This window comes from Haematobia irritans, chromosome 3, assembly GCF_050003625.1.
Source record: "Haematobia irritans isolate KBUSLIRL chromosome 3, ASM5000362v1, whole genome shotgun sequence".
Lineage (NCBI taxonomy): Eukaryota > Metazoa > Arthropoda > Insecta > Diptera > Muscidae > Haematobia > Haematobia irritans.
In genome coordinates this window covers 7,590,216-7,613,553 of record NC_134399.1, presented here as the reverse complement: position 1 = coordinate 7,613,553, position 23,338 = coordinate 7,590,216, and the positions used below count along the sequence as shown (strand labels likewise).

At 27.0% G+C, this 23,338-nt stretch overlaps 1 protein-coding gene and 1 long non-coding RNA gene across 2 annotated transcripts in view; one reads left to right on the top strand and one right to left on the bottom strand.

Moving 5' to 3' along the window:
* The window catches only part of LOC142230276 (uncharacterized), a 148,473-nt gene that overhangs the window by 28,643 nt on the left and 96,492 nt on the right, over positions 1-23,338 (top strand). The window lies entirely within an intron of this gene.
* On the bottom strand, positions 1,241-3,047 carry LOC142230250 (retinol dehydrogenase 12). The gene is made up of 2 exons (XM_075300887.1): positions 2,732-3,047; positions 1,241-2,577 (listed from the first exon to the last, which is right to left on the bottom strand). Exon 2 carries the CDS (start codon positions 2,563-2,565, stop codon positions 1,438-1,440), a length of 1,128 nt encoding a protein of 375 aa, XP_075157002.1. The 5' UTR covers positions 2,566-2,577; positions 2,732-3,047; the 3' UTR covers positions 1,241-1,437.

Here is a 23,338-nt window from a genome sequence, read left to right as displayed (position 1 = left end):
CCGGGATGTATTTGTGCCAAGTTTCAAGTCGATAGAAAGTCTCGCCGACTCTTTTTTCTTACCAAAAAAGGTCTCACAGACACAGAAACACATATACCGTTTTTTTTTTGAGAAAAAAGTTAAGTGCATTTCAAGGATAAAAGATGAAAGTCTCACAGATGCTTTTTTCTTAGAATAATTTCTCACAGAAACTTTTCTAAGTAAAAAGTCTCGCAAACACTGTTTTGCTAAGAAAGTCTCGTAGACGCTTTTTGTTAAGAAAAAGTCTCGCAGAAACTTTTTGTTAAGAAAAAAGTCTCACATACTCTTTTTTTAAGAAAACAGTATTTCACAAATACTTTTTTCTAGGAAAACAGTATCTCACATATATTTTTTTATAAGAAAACAGCCTCACAGAGATTTTTTTCTAAAAAAATTAAAGTAAAGACTTTTAACTTTTTTAATTAAAATTTCTATGTTTTTAAGAAATTTGTCCTTAATATTGTGTGACCTTAAATTAAGGTTCCATAAATTATTATGTTATAACAATATTTTTTTCAGTGTATGTAATTTTTCATGGCATCTGTTTCGATCTTGCACCAATTATGGATACACACACACACAATTTTTTTTTCTGATTCAATCACGAAACTAATTGATCCAATTAATTTTTTAATTGAAATGTCTGCAATCAGAGAAATGATAGTAAAAAATATAATTGAAAGTCAATTAAAAATTAAAATATTTACGTGATATAAAAGATAACGCAACCTAAATTTTAGGATGCACAATATACAAAATATTAAGGACTAATTTCTTTAAAATAATAAAATTTTATAATCTTTGCTTCAACATTTTTTTTTCATTAAATTTATGAAATTTGTGTCCCTCCTTTAAAGTCGCATGTCTTAGAACAAAGGCAAATTTTCCTTAAGGTACAGAACACACATTTTTGATTTAAAGGAACCGTCCTTAAATTCACTGAAATATTGACATTTTAGATTTAAGATAAAAACGCTTCAAATATAGGCTAAGACTTATTCTGAAAAATTTGGACCCCATATGTCATTAAAGTCAATTTAACCCTATTTTAAGTCATGGAATTATTATGGTTTGAGAGAGTTTGTTTGACTTTAATAATTTTTTGCGTACGTTGTTTGAATTAACTAAAGCAGGGGAAAAAATTATACACAAATGAAGGCCATCTTTCTTTGTGAATCACCCAAAGTACCAATAATCAAAAAATAGTTCTTTGCAGCGATTTTTGTTCTCAATAAATACTAAAAATTGTATATTCATTTATTTTATTTTTTAAATTTTGATTTTGCAGTTGTTTTTGTTTTTTTTTTTTAATAAATACAAAAAAGTATCAAAAACTATAATTTTTCACTTAAATTAATTTACAAACTAAACTGGTTGGAATTGTAAAATCCCTTCGCGAAATCCCTGCTCTATGGATTACGGGTCGTCCTTGGCCACAACTTTAACTGTTTCCATTTCGGAATTTTTCTCTTCCATTTCCTTTTTCTTTTGGAGAGGTGTTATAATGGATGGCTTCAAACCAACCAATTTCTCACTTTCTTGCCATAGCCAATTAGTCATTTCAGCATCTTTAGCCTTGGGCAAAACGGGCAGTCTCATCATATTATAATAGAAACCACCTGAAACACATTCCACTTTGGGATCCAAAGCCAAGAATAAGGAAGTTTGTGCTCCACCCCTGGGAGATCTTATGAAAACATTTATGAAAGTCTTAATAACATTCCAGGTTTTGGGACAACTGTTGTAACGCATAAGTTCGGTGCGAACAATGCCTGGATGAACACAATTCACTGTGATTTTGGAATCTTTAAGGATTTCCGCCAATTTGCGAGTAAACATAATATTGGCCAATTTACTTTGGGCATAGGCTCCAAAGAATTTCGAATAGTTTTTCTCACTCATCAAGTCTTGCTTGTTGATACGTCCAAAGATATAGGCAGCCGAGGTGAGGACAACAACACGACTAGGTGCGGCTGACTGAAGGCGATCCCGTAACAAGTTGGTTAACAAAAAGTGACCCAAGTGATTGATACCCATCTGCTGTTCGAAACCATCAACTGTGAGTTTACGTGGTGTGGCCATAACTCCAGCATTGTTAACCAGTATATCAAGTTTGGATTCTTCTGCCTTGAATCTCTCGGCAAACTGTCGTACGGAGGACAAGGAAGAGAGGTCCAGAGTACGATTGAAGACATTTGTGTTTTGGGTCTTTTCAATGATCTCCAAACGAGCAGCCTCACAACGTGCTGCATCTCTGCAGGCCATGTAGAGGCGAGCTCCACGTCTGGCCAATTCCATGGCTGTTTCCTTGCCGATGCCCGTATTGCATCCAGTGACAATGACTACTTTGCCATCGATGCGATTGGGTTTGCGATAGAAGGGTCCCTCGATGAGACGCCTCAGGAGATACATAATCAAGACAGCCACCAAACACCAAAAAGCAATTTCAATAATCCAAGCCCAGGCACCCTCAAAGCAGAGTTTCTTAATCTCTTCTTGATCTGGCTGCTGCTGCTGCTGTTGTGGACTTTCCACATCTGTCATCGCTAATGGAATCTAAAAATTTGATAATTTTCAATAATTGTCCAAATTGTGTGTGGGTTTTTTTTCGTCTTTGCTTTCCGCTTGGAATGTCCAAACTAATAATCAAAGTCGTTGTGTTTACATGGGCATGGACACATCCAAGCGCATGCGTAAATGAGCTACGTACATACGAGAAACTTGCTGAGAAGGTAATAACAACAAAAACACCGAGGAAACTTTCTATACAAAATTTCGTTTTATGGCCCTTGTTTGGATGCACGAGCGAGCGACCAATTGTTTGGTATGCCACCACTTGTTTGCTTCGCTATGAATGGCTGGCTGACTACTATCAGTCTGACCGGGGATATCCGTCTGCGGGACGGTGCCGGGGGAAAAATAATAATTTGAACTGAGTGTGCGCAAACTCGGAAGATAACACAAAACACAAACGACTGCGACGACTATGCGTTCACTCTTGTACACTGATCCGAACCAACTGAGATTTTGGTTAATACCTGTCTAGGCTGAATGCCAAAGATATTGTTTTTCTTTCTTCTTTCTTTCTTTACTTTATTCTGTTTTGTTTTACAGTTTTTTTTTTTTTTTTGTAGTGAATGCATTTTTACAACATAATCATCTCACCTCTCTCCGCAGCGGCAATAGTGCGAGGCCAAAACTTTTTTCTCTTTGGGTAGACTTTACTCCATGGCTAATGAGGAGAGCTTGGGTCACCATGGGAAGGTTTAGGCATTTCAAAATTTCGATCTAATAATATGTAGATATTTAAATGAATTTGACAGATTTGCCCGGTTAAGTCTATAAACACAGTCATGACGATGCACAGTGGTTTAAAATCGATTTTTTGGAAATAATTCTGCAACTTTTGAACTGATAAAGATATCAACATATTTTTTTCCTTGTGTGAAAGCTGAGGTGTTTTCCTCTAAATATGAACCGATTTCAAACAAATTCGGCATGTACGCATGGTTGCCATAGTTGGTAGTATTCTACCAAAATTGTTAGATTTTTTACAGTTTGGTAGGATGGTAGAATTCTCGATGTTTCAATTTTTTTCATAATATTCCTCTACAACTAAGATGTACTTCATAATTTTTCTATTGAAATAAAACTTTGGCAAAATTTTCTCTAGAAATAAAATTTTGTCAAAATTTTCTATAGAAATAAAATTTTGACAAAATTTTCTATAGAAATAAAATTTTGACAAAGTTTTCTATATAAATAAAATTTTGACAAAATTTTCTGTAGAAATAAAATTTTGACAAAATTTTCTATAGAAATAAAATTTTGACAACATTTTCCATAGAAATATAATTTTGACAACATTTTCTGTAGAAATAAAATTTTGACAAAATTTTCTACAGAAATAAAATTTTGACAAAATTTTCTATAGAAATAAAATTTTGACAAAATTTTCTACAGATATAAAATTTTTACAAAATTTTCTATAGAAATAAAATTTTGACAAAATTTTCTACAGAAATAAAATTTTGACAAAATTTTCTATAGAAATAAAATTTTGACAAAATTTTCTACAGAAATACAGAAATAAAATTTTGACAAAATTTTCTACAGAAATAAAATTTTTACAAAATTTTCTATAGAAATAAAATGTTGACAAAATTTTCCATAGAAATAAAATTTTGACAAAATTTTCCATAGAAATAAAATTTTGACAAAATTTTCTATAGAAATAAAATTTTGACAAAATTTTCCATAGAAATAAAATTTTGACAACATTTTCTATAGAAATAAAATTTTGACAAAATTTTCTATAGAAATAAGATGTTGACAAAATTTTCTATAGAAATAAGATGTTGACAAAATTTTCTATACAAATAAAATTTTGACAAAATTTTCTATACAAATAAAATTTTGACAAAATTTTCTATAGAAATAAAATTTTGACAAAATTGTCTATAGAAATAAAATTTTGACAAAATTTTTTATAGAAATAAAATTTTGACAAAATTTCTATAGAAATAACATTTTGACAACATTTTCCATAGAAACATAATTTTGACAAAATTTTCTATAGAAATAAAATGTTGACAAAATTTTCCATAGAAATAAAAATTTGACAAAATTTTCCATAGAAATACAATTTTGACAACATTTTCTATAGAAATAAAATTTTGACAAAATTTTCTATAGAAATAAAATTTTGACAACATTTTCCATAGAAACATAATTTTGACAAAATTTTCTATAGAAATAAAATGTTGACAAAATTTTCCATAGAAATAAAATTTTGACAAAATTTTCCATAGAAATAAAATTTTGACAAAATTTTCTGTAGAAATAAAATTTTGACAAAATTTTCTATAGAAATAACATTTTGACAAAATTTTCTATAGAAATAAAATATTGGCAAAATTTTCTATAGAAATAAAATTTTGACAAAATTTTCTATAGAAATAAAATTTTAACAAAATTTTCTATAGAAATAACATTTTGACAACATTTTCCACAGAAACGTAATTTTGACAAAATTTTCTATAGAAATAAAATGTTGACAAAATTTTCCATAGAAATAAAATTTTTACAACATTTTCTATAGAAATATAATTTTGACAAAATTTTCTGTAGAAATAAAATTTTGACAAAATTTTCTGTAGAAATAAAATTTTGACAAAATTTTCTATAGAAATAACATTTTGACAAAATTTTCTATAGAAATAACATTTTGACAAAATTTTCTATGGAAATAAAATTTTGACGAAATTTTCTATAGAAATAACATTTTGACAAAATTTTCTATGGAAATAAAATTTTGACGAAATTTTCTATAGAAATAAAATTTTGACAAAATTTTCTATAGAAATAAAATTTTGACAAAATTTTCTATAGAAAAAAAAATTTGACAAAATTTTTTATAGAAATAAAATTTTGACAAAATTTTCCATAAAAATAAAATTTGGCAAAGTTTTCTATAGAAATAAAATTTTGACAAAATTTTCAATAGAAATAAAAATTTGACAAAATTTTCCATAGAAATAAAATTTTGACAAAATTTTCTATAGAAATAAAATAACAAAATAAATGTTCTAAATATGGTGTGTATCGGTCCATGTTTTGGTATAGCCCCCATATAGAACGATCTCTCGATTAGAGTTTTTAGGCTTCTGGAAACTGCAATTTTTATTAGACCCATAAACACCTGTTGAATTTAGTTGTTATCAATAAATTTTTTGGTAAAGCCTCCATATACACCGGTATTCAGATTTTACTTCTTGCAACTCGTGCCAAAATAAAAAGTACCAAAATTTCAAGACAATTTTACCAAAACTCTGCCAAATTTAAACAAAAAGCTTGTCAATATTTTATTTGTATCGAAGAATTTTTATAAAATTGTATTTCTATAGAAAATTATGTCAAAATTGTATTTCTATAGAAAATTTTCTAAAAATTTTAATTCTATAGAACATTTTGTCAAAATTTTATTTCTATAGAAAATGTTGTAAAAATTTTATTTCTATAGAAAATTTTGTAAAAATTTTATTTCTATAGAAAATTTTGTCAACATTTTATTTCTATAGAAAATGTTGTCAAAATTTTATTTCTATAGAAAATTTTGTCAAAATTTTATTTCTATAGAAAATTTTGTCAAAATTTTATTTCTGTAGAAAATTTTGTCAAAATTTTATTTCTATAGAAAATTTTGTCAAAATTTTACTTCTATAGAATATTTTGTCAAAATTATATTTCTATAGAAAATTTTGTCAAAATTTTATTTATATTGATAATTTTATCAAAATTTTATTTCTATAGTACTATAATTTTCTATAGAAATGAAACTTTGGGAAAATTTTCTATAGAAATAAAATTTTGACAAAAATTTCTCTAGAAATAAAAATTTGACAAAATTTTCTCTAGAAATAAAAATTTGACAAAATTTTCTATAGAAATAAAATGTTGACAAAATTTTCTATAGAAATAAGGTTTTGACAAAATTTTCTATAAAATTAAAATTTTTAGAAAATTTTCTCTAGAAATAAAATGTTGACAAAATTTTCTATAGAAATAAAATGTTGACAAAATTTTCTATAGAAACAAAATTTTGGAATTTTTTTTTGTTTGGTAGTTTTCGGTAAAATTTGCTCTCAATTTGGTAGATTATTTTTGGCTCGAGTGGCAACTGCTAAAATTTTAAGTAAAATTTCAGAGTGAAAATTTGTTCTCCGGAGGTCATATGTGTCTTCCTCTGGCGGAAGAATTGTATGGGAGCTACAGCTATATTGAAGCGAATCATAGCAAAACTCTGACATCTGGAGCCATACAAAAAAAGTAACACCAGATTTTGTCAGTATCTAATATGGCTTCAGAAGTGGAGAGTCATTAGGATATAAAAATTGTGTGCAGTGGGTCACCTTCATAATTTTCATCCATATATACATGGTGACCGAATTCCCATTTTTATTTCTCGAGCATTTGGAAGAATATTTCAAAAATATTTCGATTTTTTAATTTAATTAGAAAATAAAGTCAATTAAGTTTGGTGATAGTTTATTTTCTATGTAGCCGACAAATGACACAGTGTTGCCACTGAATTTAAAATTGTTAAACCTATAAAATTACCAAAGAGAAAACTATTTAAATTTAGCATATACACTAAAAAAACATAAAAACAATATTATAATAATTTTTATAAATTTCATAAATTTCAATTAAAATATATTATTTATATATTTATGATAAATGAAAGCACTATTGTGAGTTCCTACTAATAAGATGGTTTTCTTTTAATATTGGATACAACATTTGTTAGATCTATTTAGAATATCCCATTAGTGCAGAACTTCTCAGTTATAAGAGCTTGAATTCTTCTAAAGAGAAGTATCCTCGATTCACAATAACTTTTTATTGTGATTGATTTATTCAATAAAAAGAAATTAATGATTGTAAAATGTCGTAAACAATCGCAGCAATAAATCAATTTTACTATTAATTTCGGGCTAAAGAAGCGGATAATTGAAGTAAACATAACTTTAAGACACAATTATCTTTTTAATTTGAGTTTTGCGCGCATTCGTACACAGAAAAAAAATTCCCGAAAATTTTTCCAATTAAAGTCTTAATTGAGTTTTAAAAAATATTCAATTAAAAATTTAATTGATACAACAATTTTTTTTAATTAAAACAAAAATCAATCACAAAAATTAATAGTATCAATTAATTTTTTAATTGACTTTCAATTAATTTTTTAATTGACTTTCAATTAATTTTTTAATTGACTTTCAATTTATTTTTAATTGATACTCTCATTTCTGTGATTGAAGACATTTCAATTAAAAATTAATCGGATCAATTAATTTCGTGATTGAGGACAACAACTTTTTTTGGTGTATAGTTTAAGAGCAAAAAATCTTAAGTCGCATGGGAATTTTTTTTTTCAATGCTGCTAAACAAGAATTGCGTTTTAAAATTTTTGCTGGGTATCTAATGCTAAAAGAAAACATGCTAAATAATGAGATTATTATTTTAAGTTTTGGATTCCTTTTTTGTCATATCCAACCCATTGTGTTTATGATTGTGAAAATATTCTCTCTGCTCTCTGGATTTTTTTTAATTTACTTTAAAGAGCCTGCATAAAACTGGCTTTTAAGGGTTTTTTTCACTGGTTTGTAGTAGTTGCTTTTTGTTTTTGGTTTGGATTTTCATTACTTCAGTCTCTGTTTTACCATTGTGCATTGCCTTTTCACTGCTTTAGATTATACTTTTGGTTATGGTTTTTATATAACTAATGGCGAATTATACTTTGATGGTATCTCCCAACTGGAGTTAAGTACCTTCAGTACAAGTGAAAAATCACAAACCTGACGTCACACTCCAATTTCTTCCAACTTAGTTAAGTGTGTTAATTATGCCAACAGATATGAAAGGTATGCGCTGCTCCAAGCTTGGTTAATTACCCAGTGTGGAAGAGATGCCACATGCACCTGTCAAGTCTGTTTATGTTTTTTTGCTCAACTTTCATTTTCAATGGACTGTTTGTCCACTAATTTATGTCTACTATGGTGAGAGAGGAGACAAAACTTCGCTTCATCTCGGCATGAGTTTGCATCCGAAACTTTGAATATTTTTGTGTGTTATATATTTTTTTTATTTTTCTTGACATTAAATATTTGAGTTTTTTATAATGGCTGGCCTCTAAAGTGAAAATTTCTTGGACAAACTTGTTTCTCTGATAATGGACCAAACCCATAAATGCATTAATGCTTTAGGCTTAAACATTATTGTGCTTTGCTTAATTCTCTTGGCCCGAGTTAACAGTGTTTTGGAGAAGCTGTATGGGGTCACTGTGCTAGGTTTATGGAAGGTTTTAATAAATTGTATACACCCAAAGAAAACTAATTTTCTCCGGAACGAAATTTTACACAAAAGAAATTACACTTTAATATAAAGCATTTTCTGTAAGAGTAAATAAATTCGAATTTATAACAAACGAAAATAAATACAATTTTGATCTAGTAGGTAGGTGATCATATTCCTTCTCTGTGTGTATATAGAGTCCCATATAAACCCATCTCCAAATTTGGCATAGAGCGTGTGTCCACATGTAATCTTCTTGAAATTTGTATACCCATCACCATAGAATAGTAATGACAGTATTATGAGTTTACTTTTCTATTTGTAACATTTCGAAATATGGATTTTCGATAATTTAGAAAATATTCTTGATCAAGGACAAATTTTAAAACTATGTAGCGATATACGTCTGTCTGTGTTATCACGCTACAACCTTCCTTAATTGCACTATTTTTCTGAAATTTGGCATAGATACATTTTTTTGTCTGAAAGTAGGTCAAGTTCGTAGGTTAGGTTAGGTAAGGTGGCAGCCCGATGTATCAGGCTCACTTAGACTATTCAGTCCATTGTGATACCACATTGGTGAACTTCTCTCTTATCACTGAGTGCTGCCCGATTCCATGTTAAGCTCAATGACAAGGGACCTCCTTTTTATAGCCGAGTCCGAACGGCATTCCACATTGCAGTCAAACCACTTAGAGAAGCTTTGAAACCTCAGAAATGTCACCAGCATTTCTGAGGTGGGATAATCCACCGCTGAAAAACTTTTTGGTGTTCGGTCGAAACAGGAATCGAACCCACAACTTTGTGTATGCAAGGCGGGCATGCTAAACATTGCACCACGGTGGCTCCCAAGTTCGAAAATGGGCTATATTGGTCCAGGTTTTTATATAGCTCCTATATAAACCGGCCCCCAGGATTTTTAGTTTTTATTAGTATATTTTTTTGGTAAAGCCTCCATATACACCGGTTTTCAGATTTCACTTCTTGCAAATCGTGCCAACAAAAGTAACACGTTTTCAAAACAATTTTACCAAAAATCTGCCAAATTTAAACAAAAAGCTTGTCAATATTTTATTTCTATCGAAGAATTTGTATAAAATTGTATTGCTATAGAAAATTATGTCAAAATTGTATTTCTTTAGAAAATTTTGTTAAAATTTTATTTCTATAGAAAATTTTCTCAAAATTTTATTTCTATAGAAAAATTTCTCAAAATTTTATTTCTATAGAAAATTTTGTCAAAATTTTATTTCTATAGAAAAATTTGTCACAATTTTATTTCTGTAGGAAATTTTGTCGAAGAATTTGTATAAAATTGTATTTTTATAGAAAATTTTGTCAAAATTTTATTTCCATAGAAAATTTTGTCAAAATTTTATTTCTATGGAAAATTTTATCAAAATTTTATTTCTGTAGGAAATTTTGTCAAAATTTCATTTCTATAGAAAATTTTGTCAAAATTTTATTTCCATGGAAAATTTTGTTAAAATTTTATTTGTATAGAAAATTTTGTTAAAATTTTATTTCTTTCGAAAATTTTGTCATAATTTTATTTCCATGGAAAATTTTGTCAACATTTTGTTAATTTATTTCTATAGAAATTTTGTCAAAATTTTATTTCTTTCGAAAATTTTGTCAAAATTTTATTCCCATGGAAAATTTTGTAAAAGTTTAATTTCTATAGAAAATTTTGTCAAAATTTTATTTCCATGGAAACTTTTGTAAAAGTTTAAGTTCTATAGAAAATTTTGTCAAAATTTTATTTCTATGGAAAATTTTGTCAAAATTTTATTTGTATAGAAAATTTTGTCAAAATTTTATTTCTATAGAAAAATCAAACAAAATTTTATTTCTGTAGAAAATTTTGTCAGATTTTATTTCTATAGAAAATTATAGTACCTCTTAGATGGCGAGGAATATTTGGCAAAATCTACCAAATCATCAATAATTCTACCAATCTTTGACAAAATTTTATTTCTATAGAAAATTTTGTCAAAATTTTATTTCTGTACTAGATTATGTCAAAATTTTATTTCTTTCGAAAATTTTGTCAAAATTTTATTTCCATGGAAAATATTGTAAAAGTTTTATTTCAATAGAAAATTTTGTCAAAATTTTATTTCTATAGAAAAGTTTGTCAAAATTTGTTTTTTCCATGGAAAATGTTGTCAAAATTTTATTTGTATAGAAAATTTTGTCAAAATTTTATTTCTATAGAAAATTTTGTCAAAATTTTATTTCTTTCGAAAATTTTGTTACAATTTTATTTGTATAGAAAATTTTGTTAAATTTTATTTCTTTCGAAAATTTTGTCAAAATTTTATTTCCATGGAAAATTTTGTAAAAATTTTATTTCTATAGAAAATTTTGTCAAAATTTTATTCCTGTAGGAAATTTTGTCAACATATTATTTCTATACGAAATTTCATCAAAATTTTATTTCTATAGAAAATTTCATCAAAATTTTATTTCTATAGAAAATTTTGTCAAAATTTTATTTCTATAGAAAATTTTGTTAAAATTTTATTTCTTTCGAAAATTTTGTCAAAATTTTATTTCCATGGAAAAGTTTGTAAAAATTTTATTTCTATAGAAAATTTTGTCAAAATTTTATTTCTATAGAAAATTTTGTCAACATTTTATTTCTATAGAAAATTTTGTCAAAATTTTATTTCTATAGAAAATTTTGTCAAAATTTTATTTCTATAGAAAATTTTGTCAAAATTTTATTTCTATAGAAAATTTTGTCCAAATATTATTTCTATAGAAAATTTTGTCAAAATTTTATTTCTATAGAAATTTTGTCAAAATTTTATTTCTTTCGAAAATTTTGTAAAAATTTTATTTCCATGGAAAATTTTGTAAAAGTTTAATTTCTATAGAAAATTTTGTCAAAATTTTATTTCTGTAGGAAATTTTGTCAAAATTTTATTTCCATGGAAAATTTTGTCAAAATTTTATTCCTGTAGGAAATTTTGTCAACATTTTATTTCTATACGAAATTTCATCAAAATTTTATTTCTATAGAAAATTTTGTCATAATTTTATTTCTAGAGATAATTTTGTCAAAATTTTATTTCTTTCGAAAATTTTGTCAAAATTTTATTGCCATGGAAAATTTTGTAAAAGTTTAATTTCTATAGAAAATTTTGTCAAAATTTTATATATATAGAAAATTTTGTCAAAATTTTATTTCCATAGAAAATTTTGTCCAAATTTTATTTCAATAGAAAATGTATTTTATTTCTATTGAAAATTTTGTCAAAATTTTATTTATATAGAAAATTTTGTCAAAATTTTATTTCTATAGAAAATTTTGTCAAGATTTTACTTGTATAGAAAATTTTTTTGTTTGTCAAAATTTTAGTTCTTTCGAAATTTTTTTCAAAAATTTATTTCTATAGAAAATTTTGTCAAAAATTTACTTCTATAGAAAATTTTGTCAAAATTTTATTTTTATAGAAAATTTTTCAAAATTTTATTTCTATAGAAAAGTTTATCAAAATTTTATTTCTATAGAAAATTTTGTCAAGATTTTACTTGTATAGAAAATTTTTTCAAAATTTTATTTCTATATAGAAAATTTTGTCAAAATTTTATTTCTATATAAATAATTTTGTCAAAATTTTATTTCTATAGAAAATTTTGTCAACATTTTATTTCTATAGGAAATTTTGTCAAAATGTTATTTCTATAGAAAATTTTGTCCAAATTTTATTTCCATGGAAAATTTTGTCAAAATTTTATTTCTTTCGAAAATTATATTAAAATTGTATTTCTATAAAAAATGTTGTCAAGATTTTATTTCTATAGAAAGTTATAGTACCTCTTAGATGGCGGGGAATATTTTGCAAAATCTACCAAATCATCAATAATTCTACCATTCTACCATTTTCGGTAGAATTCTACCAACTGCGGCAACCTTCTCGTTCTCATTCAAATAATGAGGTAAAAAATCTACAGATTTTATACTTCAAATCCAGACGTAATTGCATCAGTTTCTAGCGCGCTTACACAATAAATTTAAGATTCATCTAAAACTCAAACAAACCCCCCCCTTTTCTGGTTTACGAATTCGCAAAACGCAAAATTTTGTTTTGCCAACAACTCTCCAAGTTGTTATTGTTTTTCTGTAAACTTATTTTCGTTTGAATATTAGAATAGCGTTTAAAATATTAAATTATAATTCTTTGAATTTTTAATTATAAAGAAACACGAAAATTTGTAGTTTTGGGAATTTGTAAACCAGATCAGCACGCTATTTTTGGTTCACTTTGACTATTCAGTACTGCCCGATTCCATGTTTAGCTCAATTACAAGGGCCCTCCCCTTTATAGCCGAAACCACCCAGAGAAACTTTGAAACACTCAGAAATGTCACCAGTATAACTGAGAGGGATAATCCACCGCTGAAAAACATTTCGGTGTCCGGTCGATACTGGGATTGATCCCATGACCCTTGAAATGCACGACGGGCATGCTAACCATTCCATCACTGTAGCTCCCCATAATAGAAAATTTACATTTAACTAATTTGTTAAAAACACCATTCTGGGTTATAAAAGAAAAAGCTGGTAATCGTCATTGGTTGGCACCACTTTGCCATGAAATGTGTACATTTCTTCTTGATAGAAGGTAAAATGCCTACTATAGGGCATTGAGTGTTTGGGGTACGTGTTCAAAACCTTTTAACAAAATACATACCAGACACTTTCTTAACAATGCATAACACCAAATTTATTGGGAATGGACATACGGCCGTTGTATGTAGTATTCAATTTCCACTCCATATAACACTGAACACTTCTCTAATTAGGAAATTAAATAAAAAAATTTTGCGTAGGTTCCATTTGTCTATTTCTTTATATGGGGGGCGTGCAATTATATACACTTCAAATAAACCAAATCGTTTATTTGCCAAATGTGGGAAATGTGGGACATGGATCTGGATGGATACACACCGCAGCTAATATAGTACACACGCTCAGGGGTTAATAGCAAAATAAGTCAAGTCGACTTAATCACTTTAAAAAAATGGTTTTATTTTTAAATTACTGAAATTATTTCGATCCATTAAATGTAACTGGGTAGTCATAGAAATTCTTATTTAGCAATTCCAGTTAAACCTCTTCTAGAGAAAACCTATATATTTGGACTTAGCAACACGATTGCCACAGTTAGGAGAATTCTACCAAAATAGAAATAAAAGTTTGACAAAATTGTCTATAGAAATAAAATTTTCTATAGAAATAAAATATTGACAAAATTTTTTATATAGCAATAAATAAATTTCTATAGAAAATTTTGACAAAATTGTCTATAGAAATAAAATTTTCACAAAATTTTCTATGGAAAATAAAATTTCGACAAAATTTTTTATCGAAAATAAAATTATGACAAAATTTTCTATCGAAAATAACATTTTGACAAAATTTTCTATAGAAATAAAATGTTGACAAAATTTTCTATAGAAATAAAATTTTGACAAAATTTTCTATAGAAATAAAATTTTAACAAAATTTTCTTTAGAAATAAAATTTTGACAAAATTTTCTATCGAAAATAAAATTTCGACAAAATATTATTTTGTTATTTGTAGAATTTTCTATAGAAATACATATTTAACAAAATTTTCTGTAGAAGTAAAGTTTTGACAAATTTTTCTATAGAAATAAAATTTTCGTTTTGTTTTTTATTGTTGGCTTCTCTTCAATCGTTATTGTTGTTTTTGATCTCAACTTAAAGCCATGCATTGACTAAACTACAAGTGTAGCTTAACCAACAGAGGAAAAGTATGCTTGTCAAATTTATTTGGGCAAAGCCCTATAGACTGCAAGATGGTTGGATGTACAGCTGTTTCGGAATTACCACATTCCTCATCAGCATCCTCTACTTGCAGCAAAACTATCAACCAATTATCAGAATAAATTCGGGTAATTCACTCAAGCCAAAGTGAACTACACTTGAACCTCCCGAAAAAGGGTTTGATAGTCGGCTACTGCCTAAACAAATTTGCCAGCATGTCTCTTTTCCGTTGCCAAACTCAAATCATCGATTAGAATGTATTTGGCTGGGTTTGCTTTAAGCTGAGATCAAAAACAACAATAACGAAATACAATTTTGATAAAAGTTTCTATATAAATAAAATTTTGATAAAATTTTCTATAGAAATAAAATTTTGATATAGTTTTCTATAGAAATAAAATTCAGACAAAATTTTTCATAGAAATACAATTTTGAAAAAAAAAATCTATAGAAATAAAATTTTGACAAATAATTCTATAGAAATAATATTAGGATAGAAAAAAATTTTGACAAACTTCAAAATACGTTTTTTTTAATTTGGTAGATTTTTGGTAATTTTATTTTGGTAGCTTTTGCAGCATCTTCTTCTCCCTCTAAGAGGTACTTAAATTTTATGTATTTGCTATAGAAATAAAATTGTGACAAAATTTTCTATAGAAATAAAATTTTGACAAAATTTTATATAGAAATAAAATTTTGAAAAAATTTTTTATAGCAAAAATTTTTTTTTTTGACAAAATTTTCTATAGAAATAAAATTTTGACAAAATGTTCTATAGAAACAAAATTTTCACAAAATTTTCGATAGAAATAAAATTTTCACAAAATTTACTATAGAAATAAAATTTTAACAAAATTTTCTATAGAAATAAAATTTTGACAAAATTTTCTATAGAAATAAAATTTTCAGAAAATTTACTATAGAAATAAAATTTTAACAAAATTTTCTATAGAAAAAAAATTTTGACTATATTTTCTATAGAAATAAAATTTTGGTAAATTTGTCTATAGAAATAAAATTTCGACAAAACTTTCTATCGAAAATTTAATGTAACTGGGTAGTCATAGAAATTCTTATTTAGCAATTCCAGTTAAACCTCTTCTAGAGAAAACCTATATATTTGGACTTAGCAACACGATTGCCACAGTTAGGAGAATTCTACCAAAATAGAAATAAAAGTTTGACAAAATTGTCTATAGAAATAAAATTTTCTATAGAAATAAAATTTTGACAAAATTTTTTATATAGAAATAAATAAATTTCTATAGAAAATTTTAACAAAATTGTCTATAGAAATAAAATTTTCACAAAATTTTCTATAGAAATAAAATTTTGACAAAATTTTCTATAGCAATAAATAAATTTCTATAGAAAATTTTGACAAAATTGTCTATAGAAATAAAATTTTCACAAAATTTTCTATGGAAAATAAAATTTCGACAAAATTTTTTATCGAAAATAAAATTATGACAAAATTTTCTATCGAAAATAACATTTTGACAAAATTTTCTATAGAAATAAAATGTTGACAAAATTTTCTATAGAAATAAAATTTTGACAAAATTTTCTATAGAAATAAAATTTTAACAAAATTTTCTTTAGAAATAAAATTTTGACAAAATTTTCTATCGAAAATAAAATTTCGACAAAATATTATTTTGTTATTTGTAGAATTTTCTATAGAAATACATATTTAACAAAATTTTCTGTAGAAGTAAAGTTTTGACAAATTTTTCTATAGAAATAAAATTTTCGTTTTGTTTTTTATTGTTGGCTTCTCTTCAATCGTTATTGTTGTTTTTGATCTCAACTTAAAGCCATGCATTGACTAAACTACAAGTGTAGCTTAACCAACAGAGGAAAAGTATGCTTGTCAAATTTATTTGGGCAAAGCCCTATAGACTGCAAGATGGTTGGATGTACAGCTGTTTCGGAATTACCACATTCCTCATCAGCATCCTCTACTTGCAGCAAAACTATCAACCAATTATCAGAATAAATTCGGGTAATTCACTCAAGCCAAAGTGAACTACATTTGAACCTCCCGAAAAAGGGTTTGATAGTCGGCTACTGCCTAAACAAATTTGCCAGCATATCTCTTTTCCGTTGCCAAACTCAAATCATCGATTAGAATGTATTTGGCTGGGTTTGCTTTAAGCTGAGATCAAAAACAACAATAACGAAATACAATTTTGATAAAAGTTTCTATATAAATAAAATTTTGATAAAATTTTCTATAGAAATAAAATTTTGATATAGTTTTCTATAGAAATAAAATTCAGACAAAATTTTTCATAGAAATACAATTTTGAAAAAAAAATCTATAGAAATAAAATTTTGACAAATAATTCTATAGAAATAATATTAGGATAGAAAAAAATTTTGACAAACTTCAAAATACGTTTTTTTTAATTTGGTAGATTTTTGGTAATTTTATTTTGGTAGCTTTTGCAGCATCTTCTTCTCCCTCTAAGAGGTACTTAAATTTTATGTATTTGCTATAGAAATAAAATTGTGACAAAATTTTCTATAGAAATAAAATTTTGACAAAATTTTATATAGAAATAAAATTTTGAAAAAATTTTTTATAGCAAAAATTTTTTTTTTTGACAAAATTTTCTATAGAAATAAAATTTTGACAAAATGTTCTATAGAAACAAAATTTTCACAAAATTTTCGATAGAAATAAAATTTTCACAAAATTTACTATAGAAATAAAATTTTAACAAAATTTTCTATAGAAATAAAATTTTGACAAAATTTTCTATAGAAATAAAATTTTCAGAAAATTTACTATAGAAATAAAATTTTAACAAAATTTTCTATAGAAAAAAAATTTTGACTATATTTTCTATAGAAATAAAATTTTGGTAAATTTGTCTATAGAAATAAAATTTCGACAAAACTTTCTATCGAAAATAAAATTTTGAGAAATTTTCTATAGAAATAAAATTCCGACAAAATTTTCTATAGAAACAAAATGTTCACAAAATTTTTTATAGAAATAAAATGTTCACAAAATTTACTATGGAAATAAAATTTTGACAAAATTTTCTATATAAATAAAATTTTGACAAAATTTTGTATAAAAATAAAATTTTGAAAAAATTTTGTATAGAAATAAAATTTTGGTAAATTTTTCTATAGAAATAAAATTTCGACAAAATTTTCTATCGAAATAAATTTTTTACAAAATTTTCTATCGAAAATAAATTTTTTAAAAAATTTCTATAGAAAAAAAAAATTGACAAAATTTTCTATAGAAATAAAAATTTTGACAAAATTTTCTATAGAAATAAAATTTTTGACAAAATTTTCTATATAAATAAAAGGTTGACAAAATTTTCTTAGAAATAAAATTTTGACAAAATTTGTATAGAAATAAATAATGGTTCTGGATCTTATTGTCAAAAGATCACCTTTGAATTGAAAATTTTCGGTTTATTTGCCTGCGAAATTTTTGTACATTGTCCGATTTTCCATTCAACCAAACAAAAAGAAAAGTTAGCATGGACTTTGCGACGAACTTTAGAGCCTTATTATGACCATATTCAGCACAAAAAAAGGTTGGATGGTCATTGCACGTAGACAAGGATAATGATCACCTCAAACATATTATTTCTCGACGGGGAACATGGAACATTTTTGCGGCAAAATGTTGCTTTCTGGCCAAACATGTACATGATCAGATACATAATTACCGAAAAAATAATAAGGTTGCGACAATCATTTTACATGTTTCCCGTCCAAAAATAACATTTGGATTTTGAAACTTGTTTGAAACTTGTCTGCAAAAGACCTGTGGACAATGTCATGATCAACAGTGAACATATACATTTTTGTCAATTATTTCAAAAAGAGAACATTTTTACTCTTTTTAATGCATGTGGTCATTTAATAATTATTCTTGAGTTCCCACCTTCATTATCTTATCATTGTCTTTGCATTATGCATTGTAGAATATTTCGAAGGTTTGGCCAAAATTTATTATCAAATCACATGATGCTAATTAAATTTTTTAATACTCCCATGATTCATTGTCTAAAATTGTGACTTTCATGTCAGTTCTTAGTCTAAATAATACCCGCCTTCCATGTGTTTATAATTCACAAAGGATTAAAGACTAGAAATGTGATCTTTTTTTTGTTTGTTTTAATTATTTAATTATATACTTTAAACCAGCAGAATTTGCATAACCTATATACTCTCATATAGCTGGCATGGCCTAAAGTGTAAAACGACCACAAAAGCGTAGTAACCTTGAATCACATGCAAGGACATGAAAGTGGAAACCTATTTTTACCCAAAAACATTGCAATAGATACACACTCGAGATATACTCTGTGTATGCTGGATGGACGACGATACGGTTTTCGTAATCAAATAAAAAAAGGGCTTATACAGATTTTTGGGGTGTGTACCGTAGACGAAATAAAGCCCCCCTCCCCCGGCCAAGAAACCGACTGATGACGTAGATAATGGATTTATAAGAACATGCACATTTTATTTCTCTTTTTTCTCTCTTAAGACGGTTTATGTGACAGGGAGATTTATACTCACGAGGTTAATCTCTTACTCTCCATGTCGGAGTTGCCAGAATTCTGTTAGAAAAATGGTGCTAAGCGTAAAACAATGCTAGAAAGTTAAAAAATTGAATAGAACATAATACTACGTTCGCACTAGACACGAAATCCTCGTAAACGATGATTTTGGCCGAAATCCTCCTAGATCTCAGTAGATTTCCAATAGGCAAATATCAGCTGGATCGTAGAGGATTTCAACAAAATCTCTTTCAAAATCTCCTATACTGCCTTGTACAACTGTGGTTTTAGTACTAAAAATGCGCTTTTTGCAACCCTGTCGCAATTTTCCATGTAGATGAATGTGTGTGTGCGTGTGAACATAGGGATTTGTGTTTGCATTGATATATTTACAAACAGCTGTTAAATCATCAAATCTACGAAATCTCGTTATTTTGCCAGTCCGAACAATTGAGATTTGTAAAGAGAGTTTGTTTCTAAGTAGCGAGATTTCGTGTCTAGTGCGAACGTAGTATAACAAATCTTATGGTTTGGAATTGATGGCTAGAAAATTGAGACAGAATTCAAACAAAGTTTCCTTTCATTTGGTAGCAAATAAAAGTACCAAAATAGAATAGAAAAAATTGTTCCAATCGGTTCAAAGTTAGACTACAAGTTTGATGCTCATGATTCTGTATATACGGCCTTAAATTCGGCCGGGCCGAATATTAAGTACCCAACACCATGGATGAACTATCAAAGTTTCCTTGTGTGATGGGTCTATATGGGTGATATACCAAAACAAGGATCGATACGCATCATATTCGGAACATATATTTATAGACCTCAAATACCACTAGATTTGAAATTTCAGCCAAATCGGATAAAATTTGCGGTTTCTAGAAGCAAAAATAAATAAATTCGGGAGATCGGTCTATATGATGCTATATCTAAACAGGACTGATACACAGATATTCGGCACACTTTTTGAGGGCTTAAAGTAAATCAGGAAATCGGTCTAATATATAAGGGTTATACCAAAACATGGACCGAACAAAGACTTCCTCTGGATTTCCAAATTCAAGTAAATCGGATAAAAATTAGCAGGTTTCTAGAAGCCCAAAAAGTCTAATCGGGGAGATCGGTCTGTATGGGGGCTATACCAAAACATGGACCGAAACACTCGATATTTAAAAATTGGAGGTGTAGACGCCCTAGATGTAAAATCGGAAGATCAGTTTACATGGGGGACATGGACCGTTAGACACCATATTAGACACACCTATTTGTGGTCCTGAAACCTTTACACACAAAAAATATCACCAAAAATTTTCCAATTAAAATTTTAATTGAATTCGAAAAGAAAATCAATTAAAAATTTAATTGGTTCAGCAAATTTTTAATTGAAACAAAAATCAATCACAGAAATGAAAAGTATCAATTAAATTTTTAATTGTATCATTTAAGTTTTTAATTGACGTTGGTGAATGATACTTTTAGTTCTGTGATTGAAGAAATTTCAATTAAAAATTAATTGGAACCACACAGAAAAAAAATTCACGAAAAATTTTTTAATTGAGTTTTAAAAAACATTCAATTAAAAATTTAATTGATTCATCAATTTTTTTAATTTAATTTATTTATTTATTTATTTTCATATGTAACTAAGCCTTACAAAGGCCTTATACCAATTTTTTTTAATGAAACAAAAATCAATCACAAAAATTAATAGTATCAAATAATTTTTCATTGACTTTCAATTAATTTTTTAATTGATACTATCATTTCTGTAATTGAAGACATTTCAATTAAAATTTTTTTGTGTGCATTAATTTCGTGATTTTGTAGATTTCCAATTTCAGGCAAATCGAATAAAAACTACGATTTCTAAAAATCCAGGACCTCAAATCCGGGCGGTTATGTCAAAACATGAACCGATACACACCTTTTTATGGTCCTAGAATACCTATAGATTTCCAATTTCAAACAAATCGAATGAAAACTGCGGTATCTAGAAGTCCAAGACTCCAAATCAGGGAGTTGGTTTATGTGAGGGCTATATTAAAATCTAGACCGAAAATGGGCTATTTTCGAATTTGATCTGTGTGTAGGCAAAAAACGAATATGTGTCAAATTACAGGGCCCTGAAGGCCGTAGTGTGATTATAACAGATAGACAGATGGCCAGATGGACATGGTTATACACCCATAGAAAAAATCATGAACGTCGTGCTCATGTCAAAACGATTTGTTCATGACAGTGAATCAACACACATATGGTGTCAAACGGAAAATAGACGGTTTCAAACTGACAAAGATAAAATGACAACATGCGTTGTCAAAACAACAACCAGCGTTTATGATCTGAAAACGTAATGGTTACGTATTTATAAAAAAAATTCGCTACCGTGACTCGAATTTGGTTTGCCTGCCCCATACACGCTAACAGTTGGCGTAGCGTATTGCACCACCGACGTAGTTGCCATAATAACTTCTAAAGAATATTTTAAGACTTTTCATGGCAAAAAAAAGGAAAGTCGTTCATGAAATCGTGAACAACCGTGGACGAAACCGTGAACATTCCGTTCTGATTTTTCGTGAGCGTTTCCGTTTCTTTTTGTTACCATCCGTTCACGATTTTGGGACGTATTTTTTCCTATTAGTGTATCGTCTTAGAAATTCACTCTGATCATAAGTAGATATTCTTTATGTATTCGGAAATTGATGGCAATCTTATTATACCCCCATTACCATTCTATGGAGCTGCCCAGCAAAAAATGGAGCACTATTTCAGCAGGATTGTAAAGGAGAGGGTACCAACTGCTTACAAAACAACCGAATCAGCGCTGATTTTTGTGGGCGATGTCCCGATTTAGAGCAGCTTCTACATAGCGCTGATATAATTCCACATTTTTATAGAAATATTGCTCAGAAGTGATAATAATCTTGAGTATAGCATTGTTGGCGTGAAGGAAAACAGCACTACCTTTGATGCATCCATACTGCATGAATTGGTTGCAATAACGTAAACGAATGATCATAAAGTAGTTTGATTACTCGTTTATGTTATTGCCACTGATTCATGCAGTGTGGATGCACTGCCTTCTTTATTGTATTCCAAAAAGCGCAACTAAAGTCTTACTGCTGAAGTATTTTTGGCTGGGTGGGTATACAAATGTCTGCTGAAACACCATTCGGTATATGTTAGTACTTTCCCAGAAAAAAATATCACCAAAAATGCTCCAATTAAAATTTTAATTGATTTTTAAAAAATATTCAATTGAAAATTTAATTATATCAATTAATTAAATTTTAATCAATTTTTTTAAATTAACTTAGGTGATTGATACAAACAAAAACTTTTTTCTGATTCAATCACGAAATTGATCCAATTTTTAAATTTTTTAAATTTTTAATTGAAATGTCAATCACAGAAATAATAGTATCAATTAAAATTAAATTAATTGATACTATTATTAAAATTTCATATTTGTAATCGTTTCTGTAATATATATATTTTTACTTGAGTGGGTTATTAGCCCCCAGCAAAACCTACTTTCAACGGTGAGGGTCCGTGAGTTCAACTCCCCACTATATCTTCTGTTTGTCGACTTCGAACGCGCCTTCGACACTGTATCAAGGGAGGCACTCTGGGAAACGCTAGCGGAAAAGGGTTTCCCGGAAAAAATAATATCACTTATACAAGAACTCTATAACTCTTCTGAGAGTAGGGTACGGTATATATATATATATATATATATAATATATATATATATATATATATATAATATATATATATATATATATATATATATATATATATATATATATATATATATATATATATATATATATATATTATATATATATATATATATATATATATATATATATATATATATATATATATATGTATATATATATATATATATATATATATATATATATATATTATATATATATATATATATATATATATATATATATATATATATACATTTATATATATATATATATATATATATATATATATATATATATATATATATATATATATATATATATATATATATATATATATATATATATATATATATATATATATATATATATATATATATATATATATATAGACATATATA